The sequence below is a fragment of the Anopheles darlingi genome, chromosome 3 (genome assembly GCF_943734745.1).
Source record: "Anopheles darlingi chromosome 3, idAnoDarlMG_H_01, whole genome shotgun sequence".
NCBI classification, from domain to species: Eukaryota; Metazoa; Arthropoda; class Insecta; order Diptera; family Culicidae; genus Anopheles; species Anopheles darlingi.
The window spans coordinates 64,034,542-64,044,541 of NC_064875.1; the positions used below are offsets into that span (position 1 = coordinate 64,034,542).

Here is a 10,000-nt window from a genome sequence, read left to right on the forward strand (position 1 = left end):
GCGATACTTCTCCTCCTGCTCCTCCTTTTTCTCCTTCAGCCACTTGTTTTGTCGTTGTGTGATTTCCGATATCCTTCATGTGGAAGGCTCTCGGATACTCGGACTCTCGGTCGCTCTCGGTGTCGCTCGGTCGGATGCCTACCGGTGTCCTTCTTTTATGATATATCGTTTGCCTTCTCTCGCACACCCGCACCTCTTGGCGTCTTATCAGTAGTCGTCTTGGGTTTGTTGTCCGGAAAATGTGATAAAATGCACGGTTCTTCGCCTACGCTAGCCGCCATCGTGCACGTCTTACAGTGCTGTGCAGATGATTCTGAAATGTGGAGCATGTAGTTCCTTTGGAAGAGATACTTTTGCATTATCGTTCAACATGATTTAAATGTTTAAAATGAAGCAAGCAATCAATTTTGAAATACTACCTGGTACATTAACAATGTCTTTAAATTTAAAATTAAAATATATTATTTACAATCCTGAGATATTTTATATTTAACTTCCACTTGAACATTTCAACCTCTTGAATCCTTTTTTCTGAATCGCTCCATTCTCAGCTCCAGCACTAAACGCGTCCAGCACTGTTCGAAAAGCTGCTGCTGCACGTATGGAGCATACCGTGGCCCCCGTACTACGTAACAGTACGGCTCCAATGTGGGGAGGGGGATGTGAAACCCCACTCTCGGCACTTTTGATGGCGTGCGCACACACAGACCCACATGCTCAACAGGCCGCGGGGATCATTGGGACCGGCGACGGTGGCTTCGACCATACGACCAACAAGCAGCAGCATCTCCTTGTATTCGTTGTTTGCGCGTCACCAAGTCCGGACCACTCGCATCGTCGCAGTCGGCGTCGTTGTTGGGTAACTTTCACTAACGGAGCGCGTGCCACGCTACGGTTCGTGCTACTCACGGTTTGAACAAGTGCGAAATGGTTTCCAACAACACCAGCAGCACAAGTTAAGTGGCTCGATGTGGCTAAAGCAAAGAACCCGGATATAGCGCACTCTGCTCTGTGGTACGCTTAGTCTGCCGTTGTCTTAGCAACGTCGTGTAACGCACTATCGCAACCGTGTTGTTGACGCAATACACGCGCGCTGCTATAGAGTTTCATGAGATAGTATTGCTCGGTCCCGGTCCGTTATCGTGCACTCGCGGCGACTGATCGGCTAGCGATTGGATTATTCCGGACAAACCATTCCACGTAAAGAGGAGTGCCTACGGCGTACCGGAAGAATGTGGGCCATACAAGCCGTTTCTTGTCTTCTACTGATGACCTTCATGGTGTGGCCGATTCAACAGGTGAGCGAGTGAGTGAGAGTGAACGGATCATGGCGGTAGTTTGGAGCGTATGTAGCGATCTATTGCAATATCGAGGCTGCTTTTGCGTCACTGTTTCGTGGAAGTAGTGTGCACAAGTCATATGCCGGGCACCCCCCCCCCCCCCCCCCCCCCCGTGGGGGAATCCTTCACATTCCAGGATTGCCGGCCTGCGACATGCGAATGCATCACCTGCAGCAGCAGCTGATGTCCAGCTGAGAGGAACACATTTCGTTCCCCATGCGGTCGCTTGCAGGAAAATGTTCGCATCCTGTGTAAAGTTGTTTTCAATGATTCGAGAATTTTAAATTCGAATTATATAATCTGCATAAAGAGGATTCTATATTATGCAACCAAGTCATGTAGAAACACATGCATTTTAAACTGTATTGCCATGATTTTGATACAACAGGATGATTGTATAGTTTGCATATGAAATGAGTATTCAACCCCAACACAAATGCAACGATCTGTCCAACCGTGTCCAACAGCGACAACGGTGTGCAATGCAGCGGAAAGTGCAGTGCAGTTCAATGCACTCTCCGGTTCCAGCTGGCATGCAGATGAGCATAAAAAGCAGATGTTTATTGCACCTCCACCCCCAGAATGTTCATTCGATTTGGTCTCATTACATTCACGAATAACTTCTTCCGATGCTTCTAGACCGATGGTCAGCTAACGCTCGACCAGATGCGGATCGTGGCGACGCGAACCAACGAGTCCCATTTCGATGCGGTACTGAAGAGCATTCTGAAGCCCCGGATCGTCGGTACGGCCAGCCATGCGGAGGTGAAGCGCAGCATCATTACAGAGCTGAAGGCGCTCGGTTTCGGTGTCGAGCTGGACGAGTTCAACCAGAAAACACCACACTTTGGGTCGCTCAAGTTTACCAACATCATAGGCAAACTGAATCCGGAGGCGGACAAGTACCTGACGCTTGCCTGCCACTACGATAGCAAGTACTTCCGAGAGCACGCGTTTGTCGGTGCCGTCGATTCGGCCGTGCCGTGTGCCCTGATGTTGAATCTGGTCAAAACGACGGAATCGGCACTGAAGCTGCTGCGCAACAACACCGACCTTAGCCTGATGCTACTGTTCTTCGACGGTGAGGAAGCGTTCCGAAAGTGGTCGGCGACGGACTCGCTGTACGGTTCGCGCCATTTGGCCTCCAAGTGGACGACTGCTCCGTACGTCCCTAAAACGATCGGTGGTGGAAAGTCGATGCGGGAAATTGATCGTGTGCAGCTGCTGGTACTGCTAGACTTGATCGGTAGCGAGGATCCCAAGTTTTACAACTTTTTCCCCAACACACGCAACCATCACCGCCGTCTGAGCAAGATCGAGAACGGGCTACGGACACACAAGTTGTTGGTGAAGGGCAGCGATGCGAAGACTGGTAGCATGTTTTTGGATCAAACGCTCTACAACCGGATCGAGGATGATCATTTGCCGTTTTTGAAGAGAAGTAAACTGCCGGAATTTCTTCTATTCTCGCCCTTGCACAAAGGCTCTAACATTTCTTTTATCCTTATCCCCACGACCCCGTTAGACATTCCCGTGCTTCACCTGATTCCGGTTCCGTTCCCCAAGCACTGGCACAAACCGGAGGACAACGAGGCGAACCTGAGCCGATCGACGATCAAGAACGTGAACGCCGTTTTGAGGATATTTATGATCGAGTATCTTACGTTTTGCAACAGCAAATATGGCCGTGCACCAGAGAGCTGCCTGCAGTAGGGGTGGCATCCGTTGACGGTTATGAAATTTAGATCTCCTACGGTGGTTAATGGATTTGCATACAAAGCGACTCCAATTATCGACTACTTCTTAAACGTAACGCCCGTATGGTGCTTGATGCAGTCTTATTCAATTTTCAATAAATATTTACTTTAATTATGGTACAAACGTGACTTGAGCAATATTGTTGATCATCCAGGTTATACGACGCTACATTCAACGATAAATTCAAAATTTTAACCTGTCATGCATTAACTATCGAACTGATCGTACATTATTTTACAGTTTTTCCAGCTCAGATCTGAAAAGTTGGGATAAAATTATTTGTTCTTTTGCAAGAATAATAATTGCTTGGTCTGGGAATGAATTTGGAGTTCAAATCCAACTAGTGCTGGGATAAGGCTGTCAAGGTACCGATCCCTATCTCTGCCGGTAGGCGTTAGCAATAGTCATCGAAATTCTGCGTCATGCGCACATTGGACCCGCGAAGCTCGATGGTTTTTATCATGCTTATTAGCCCATATCTTCTAAAATATCATGAGATATCCACCTACTCAACCTTAGGTCCATTGATAAAACAACAATGTAGCAATCTACAGAACACGTGCAGCAAAAGCACAGTAGCAACAACGCGGATGAGAAACATACAATCTCATGGACGGTTTCCAGGAAGGATCGAATGTGATAACATACTTATCGCAAACCAAACGGTCAGTCGCGAAATCGATTGTGGTGCATTACAGGACAGGAAAACTTGATGATAGAGAGAGATTCCGATAATGTATAAATGGCGATTGGATCAATTTTTATTGCTCAAGGTCTGACTACATAATCCGTGTTGGCCTCGATCCATGCCAGGAATGGGGTTACTCGTGTATATACCGATGGCAAGCCAATGGAACATGGATCTCCTCGAACTGATTCAACTCCGATCTGTAGGGGTCCTCCATCGTCGATCACTAGAGGACCACCAGTATCACTGACGCAGGACGACCGACCACCGTCGCCGCTCATGCAAACGTTATCCGGCTGCACAATTACATATTCCCATCTGGCCATACAAAAGGCATTCATCATGATCGGGTTCGAAGTGTACATCAGTACATCTGCGAGCGGACCATTGTCGTTGGTAAATCCGAATCCGGCAACAGTTCCCATAAATCCTTCAAACTGGCGAGTATCGGATCGCGCCGGAAGGCGAATAGGTTGAACACGGTCGTTGAAGGTCATCGGTGAGTTCAACCGGGCAACTCCCACGTTGTTACGTCTATTTGGAAAGTCATTAACGTATTGCGGATGGACGGTAATTCCCGATGCATCGAAGCGGATGCGCTGTTGTGAAGGCTCCTGATTGGCATGATTGTGAGCTCCCATCACAGCGGTACCTCCGGTGGCTTGAGCGCCTCCACTGAAGAAAGTGCTTGCCGCCGTCAGGACGTAGTTGACGGTCAAAATGGATCCTCCCGTTATAATATTAGTGCCACTGTTGGGAAATTCAGTCAGCATGAGGACCTGATACGGAAACTGTCCGGGAATGGCCTCCTGGCCGTTGACGATCCGCCGAGATGGTCCTTCGGAATGACCATTATTGGTCTGTAAGTTTTCAATCCACTTTGCACTGGACACTGAGGCCAGGAACACCAGAACTAGGACCGACTTCATCTTGCACTATCACTGGAACTGAGGTGTTGCGGCTGGTGTGCCCTTTTTTATACCCGATTTCCGACGACTCATATCATCTAATTCGCCCTTAGATATCAACCCTTGTTAGGACCATTGATAACGGCTACCAATTTAGATTCAATATTATAGTGTATATGGCACATGTAATCTCATCGATGGCTTTCAAGAAGGACCGATTATGATAAGGCGCATTTATCAATGCTAGTGATTTATTAGTGCCAAAGAAGTTTCGTTCAAAATCGACAATGCGAGAAAATCGCGCGCGCGTGTAAAGACATCTGTCACTACTATGAAAGTCACACAGCACCAACTATGGTTGCGATGGGCTAGTGTGGCGGTAGATTTGCAGATCTGTCGGTAAACGGGTCCAGTAGTGATCGTATTCCCCTGATCGAGCGGACTTTGGTCCAATCGTTATCGATCCATTAGTGCGCAAGTAACCCTAAACAAGAAGAGGCTGTATAACGAGCTAATAAATTACAGAACCGCTCTTATCAGTGAGTAGCGCGATAACGATTATCGATGCTTTTATTCCTTTGGGTTATCTCCTAAGCATAACGTGGTGATAACCCGGAAGTATCCGGCAAAGTAACGTATTTTCAAACGTTCGAATTTAAATTTGAGCTACAGCTATTCGCTAAGCTCAAAATAGGTTGCCATTCCGTCAGTTACACCAGAATCGAGAACAAGTTATGTGAAGTCATAATCCATTCAACTCCTACAGAAAGGATCTTTTCGAAGGTGTGTGCTGAAATAAAGTTAACATGCTTGATTTCTTTCAATGCATGGCTTGTTTGCGTCCCCTTTGGTGCTGTAATCAAATTTTATACCAGGTTTGAGATACCTTTCCATCATGTCATGGCAGCACTTCCTCTTGACGTTTCTTTGTTTTGGAAGCGCCTTCCCCCTGCCCCCGCGTCCAACAACGTTTCGCGTGTGTTTGTGCGTGCGTGCCCGCTTGTGTGTGCCGTGCCCTCCTCCTCAAGGTGCTGACGTCGTGCGTGCGCTGGCGATGTCGCGAAGTTAGTAAATACGTCGTCACACACAAGAAGTAAGCAGCATTTTTTAAACCCTTCTTTCCTTCCGCACGAGTACCCGTGGTTTGTGAAAACGGCAAACTCATCAGCCAACGCGGAATCGAAAGCGAGCAGCGCGGAACGCCTCGAGACCTCGGCAACCACTACGCGCTGGCCAGGGGGGGTCTCCGTTTGTGAGAAATTATGCGTTGGCTGCCCCTGCTGCTACTCGTTCGGCACGCGCCTCAACCATAACATATCTCCAGCCGCGTTCTTGAAGAGTGGTGCTGTTCTGTGGCGTATTTCCTTCTTCCCTTTTTTGCCGTTTTTTTGTGGAGAAAGAATCTTCGAAACAAAGTTGGCGCACGCGGCGCCCGCCCCACTCCCCGGAACGGCACGTTTGCCGACGCGATAGTAGGAAAGGTCACCGTGTTTTGCGTGTTGCGTTTTGCGGTACCACCGCTACCGCCGCCGATTAGAAAGCAACAAAGTGTGCGGTGGCGACGACGACGATGGTGGTGGTCGCTAGTTTTTGAATCATAACAACAGATGATGATAATTATGAGTCAAAAAAAAAGGCAAACCAAGTGGAGTTCCCGTTTCATTTCAACCCTTCTTTTTCTTTCGTCTTTCCTACAGAGAAACTGATTCCTCGTGCCGAGGAACGCCGCCACCGCTACAGTCCTTGAAGTCCTTGCAGCCAAACACACACACACAGGGACGCGCTGTGTGTGTGTATGTGTGAATGTGATGTGTCGTCGAGCAGAAATTTGCTTTCGCTGTGTTGTGCCCGATAATTTGTGTCCTTTCGCCTCTAGAACTATTGGCGAGCGTCCTTCCGGTGCAGGGTACGGAAGTGCACACCTGTAATCCATCCGGTGGGGGACGTTCCGCGTCCCACGGTCTTACGAGTGAGGTCCTTGCGGTCCTTGATACCGAGTGCGTGTGTGTGTACGTGCATGCCTGTGTGCGTGTGTACGAGCAAGCAGAAGTAACAAGTGAGAGGGCGGCGTTTGAAGGCCGACAAGCCCCCCATCCGCGGGTAGCTCCAACCCACTCTCCGAATCTTGCCTTTCGGTCGCACTCGCGCATCGAGTGAACAGTGGGACCGAGTGCGTGAATGAAACGGACGAAAACAGATGATTTGTGTTTCGCTTCAACCGCACAACACAGCTTACTGCAGTAAAAACAAACCAACTTCACCGCCGCCGTCGTCGCCGTCGTCGTCGTTACCGTGTCGTGATCGTCGCTGCCGTCGTAGTGCCGCGGTAGCCATGACACCGTGATCGCGAAACCCGCCGCAGATGCCGAGAAGCGAACGGGTTTGCGTTGCGTCGACCACCACAAACAACACCGCAAGTACAAATAGGAGGAAAAAGAGGAGAAGGTGGAAGAAGACGAAGAAGAAGCAAGCGAAAGGCGTGTGCGCACTCGGATCACTTAGCGGAGGGGTTGTACAGAGGGGTGAGGTGAGGTGTGAGGTGTTGGTGGCGCGGGAGTGAAAGCAACACACCGCGGCGAAAGAGTGCAGCAGCACACCTTTGAATGCGAGCGCGGCGGCGGCCGCTACTTGAGTGTTTGAGGATCAGCAGGAGGCGATGCGAACTCGTCGTCGTGTAGCGGATCATCCGGAACGTTTTTACTACTCTTCAACGACGACGACGACGGTTGCTAACGAGCGAGTGATCCACATCCCGTACCGAAAGCGGAAGTCCTTTTCCCCTCGCCCGCCAGGTGCTAACCGTGAACCCGTTAATCCCACTGCGTGTGTGTGTATACGTGTGCGATCGCTGTGGCGACGGCGCCTGGAAAGAAAGTCGTCACCGCAATCCCCGGATCGGGGAACGTGAGAGAAAGTGTGGTGTGGTGGTGACGGGCCAATCCGCGAAAAACGGACCTCTGCGTGACGACGGCCGGGTGGTGGAGGATCTTGTGCGTTTATGTGGAATGATTTTGCTCTGAGCGTCGTCGCTTCTTTGTTGAGATCAGTGCCAGCGCCAACAGCAACGTTCGTAGTGGTGGTGGCGTACCGAAACGAAACGAGAGGCCCCAACCAGGTATGTGGTTTTGTACATTGACCTTGTTTTCAATGCTCCCCCGCTTACCGCCGTCGCCGTCGACGCCGCGACCCCTCACGGTTCACTTCGTTCTCGCACCCTAAATCCTCTCGTGCTGGGCTTACTACGACGACGACAACGACGAATGTTTGTTGTGTTTACACTGCTAGCCCCACTTCTTATATGCTTACCCCAGCAGGCCAGGGTAGGCCAGGACAGGCCTCACCATCATCTCATACGCGCACGATCTCATGTACGGTTATCGTGAACGCCGTTTACTGACGTTAAATGTTGATCTAATAGTAACCCTCTTTGGAGTTGCCTCGATAAGAATGAGTCGCACACACGGTGGCTGGGAGACCGAACACGGGGACATTATTTTCACAATTCAGCTAGACACCATCGCTAGAACTAGTATTGGTCCAGGTGTAATGGGCAGGGGAAAACACAATGAAATTAGATTACATGGTGGGTGGTGGTGGTCCGTTAGCCACGCGCCACAAATGATGGCGTGAATCGGTCGGTACGATTTTATGCAAGCGGCTCGGCGATCGAGCGCCATTGTCTCGGTTTGGGTAACTCCCGTTATGCTCCACAACCGCCAGCCATCATCCCACGCAACCCTTTTACACCTTTAGATTGTCAACAAACCGTACAGGGCTCCGGTACAATGAACGCTCGAAAGCCAGGTCAGGCCAGGCCCCCACCAGGGGCTAAAAGGATTGTAATCAAAGTGTAGCTACACAACGCCTCGATGGATAAATGGCCAGTTTGAGGATAGGGTTCCAACAACACCATCACGAGGGAGGGCAGAGTGTGGCATCATTTGACCTTTCGTGCGCCACCCCTTAGGTTTCGTTGTGTTGCAATTTGCGTGGGCAGATCTGTAGGACGTCCAGCTTTTGGTCTCCTAGGGAGGATGGATTGAGCCAGTACCCTCTGGGGCATCCAAATGATCGAACAGATCGTGGAGGTGACCGACATTAGCATTCCAGTTGAGAGGATAAAACACAATCATGGGCTACTGTGATGTTTGTGTTGGGGTCAACATGCCATGGCGTTCTGCTTCACAACCACTAGGATCAGTTTGTGTAGCTTATGGCTTTGATTGCTTCGATCCTCGTCGCGGACATTATTGATAGCGCTCGACGTGCTAGAATCCTCATAAACTGACTTTAATCATTAATACCAAAATCCAGAAGCCTTCATTACACGAACAATTTTGTAATAAAATATAGATAATGTGTTTCATGATTAATGTACCGTTTCGCCTCGCTAGGATTACGACGCCTACTATGGATCCAATGTTTTTCCCTACCTCCAATGGAGTTCCATCAGAGAGCAAGCTGGCAACGTACATGGTAAGCAGATGCCAGGAATGCTGGTGCTGTTATTCCATCAAGGTCTTTAAACAAAAAGTTCTTCCCTTTTTCTGCAGAGTCGTCAAAATGGAGCGACATCAGCGTACGGTCTGTCATCTGGACTTTCGAAAATATCCTTGGACTCCCCGATTGCGCTCAAGAAAACGCAGGTAAAATCCTCAAAACACCGCTACGTTCTGACTGAAATCTCATTGCGGACTAATCGATTGTCTATTTCTCCTCTGCCACTCGTAGGTGACACCACAGTCGCCGGAATTCATTCCAAACAATCGGCTTAGCAGTTCTTCATCGCCGAACTTCTACTCGTCTTACGCGATACTTAGCAGCAACAATGGTAATGGCGGTGGCGTCGGCAACACCAACGGGGGCCCAGCGATTGTCGGTCAACCGTCCCAACCGCTCCCGGTACCGTCCTCGGTACAGCCGCTCGCCTCGGTCAAGAGTGTGGTCAGCGGTGGTGGGTATGCACCGGGTCCTGGAAACATCCTGGCCTCCACGCTCAGCGGTGGCAGTGCCTCTGCCTTTGCCGTAACTCCGATCAAGGGTAATGATCTTAATCGATCTTTCGATCTTCTGACAGAGTTCTGAGTTCTTTCTTGTCTAATGGATGCTGTGTGTTTTTTTTCTTTGGTTTTTCTTTTACTTTCTTTTCTTCCACACTTTACCCCGGGGGATACGCCGCAGGTCGGAATTTGCTGCGAAACGAATCACCGCAAAGTACTAATACATCCCCCCGAATTACGCCCCAACCTTCACCACCACCAATTACTACCAACATTCATCAAGTAAAGCATCGTTCCGCCGGAGCC

The 10,000-nt window shown here is 49.6% G+C and overlaps 3 protein-coding genes across 5 annotated transcripts in view; 2 read left to right on the forward strand and 1 right to left on the reverse strand.

Moving 5' to 3' along the window:
* Window positions 1-782: 782 nt before the first annotated feature.
* On the forward strand, window positions 783-3,215 carry LOC125954479 (glutaminyl-peptide cyclotransferase-like). The gene is made up of 3 exons (XM_049684851.1): window positions 783-1,298; window positions 1,980-2,781; window positions 2,866-3,215. Exons 1-3 carry the CDS (start codon window positions 1,233-1,235, stop codon window positions 3,051-3,053), a joined length of 1,056 nt encoding a protein of 351 aa, XP_049540808.1. The 5' UTR covers window positions 783-1,232; the 3' UTR covers window positions 3,054-3,215.
* Window positions 3,216-3,824: 609 nt separating this feature from the next.
* On the reverse strand, window positions 3,825-5,006 carry LOC125954500 (chymotrypsin-like). The gene has a single exon (XM_049684882.1). The coding sequence runs from the start codon at window positions 4,713-4,715 to the stop codon at window positions 3,867-3,869; it is 849 nt and encodes a 282-aa protein (XP_049540839.1). The 5' UTR covers window positions 4,716-5,006; the 3' UTR covers window positions 3,825-3,866.
* A 688-nt stretch (window positions 5,007-5,694) lies between these two features.
* The window catches only part of LOC125954434 (PAN2-PAN3 deadenylation complex subunit PAN3), an 8,537-nt gene continuing 4,231 nt past the window's right edge, over window positions 5,695-10,000 (forward strand). The window contains exons 1-6 of one of the 3 annotated variants that reach the window (XM_049684785.1): window positions 5,695-5,787; window positions 6,392-7,809; window positions 9,089-9,170; window positions 9,248-9,340; window positions 9,426-9,735; window positions 9,876-9,976. In XM_049684785.1, coding sequence (XP_049540742.1) covers window positions 9,105-9,170; window positions 9,248-9,340; window positions 9,426-9,735; window positions 9,876-9,976 — 570 coding nt within the window. In that variant the 5' untranslated portion in view covers window positions 5,695-5,787; window positions 6,392-7,809; window positions 9,089-9,104. Of the gene's footprint in view, window positions 5,788-5,875; window positions 6,176-6,301; window positions 7,810-9,088; window positions 9,171-9,247; window positions 9,341-9,425; window positions 9,736-9,875; window positions 9,977-10,000 lie in introns of those variants that run through there. The other 2 variants (XM_049684786.1, XM_049684784.1) reach the window with 2 other exon arrangements.

Excerpts from the sequence above, each read along its gene's own strand:
- LOC125954479 (XM_049684851.1), top strand. The coding sequence starts at position 1,233 with ATGTGGGCCATACAAGCCGTTTCTTGTCTTCTACTGATGACCTTCATG. Across the intron at positions 1,299-1,979 it reads TGGTGTGGCCGATTCAACAG|ACCGATGGTCAGCTAACGCT; the intron begins GTGAGCGAGTGA and ends CGATGCTTCTAG. Across the intron at positions 2,782-2,865 it reads TTTGCCGTTTTTGAAGAGAA|ACATTCCCGTGCTTCACCTG; the intron begins GTAAACTGCCGG and ends CGACCCCGTTAG.
- LOC125954500 (XM_049684882.1), bottom strand. The coding sequence starts at position 4,715 with ATGAAGTCGGTCCTAGTTCTGGTGTTCCTGGCCTCAGTGTCCAGTGCA.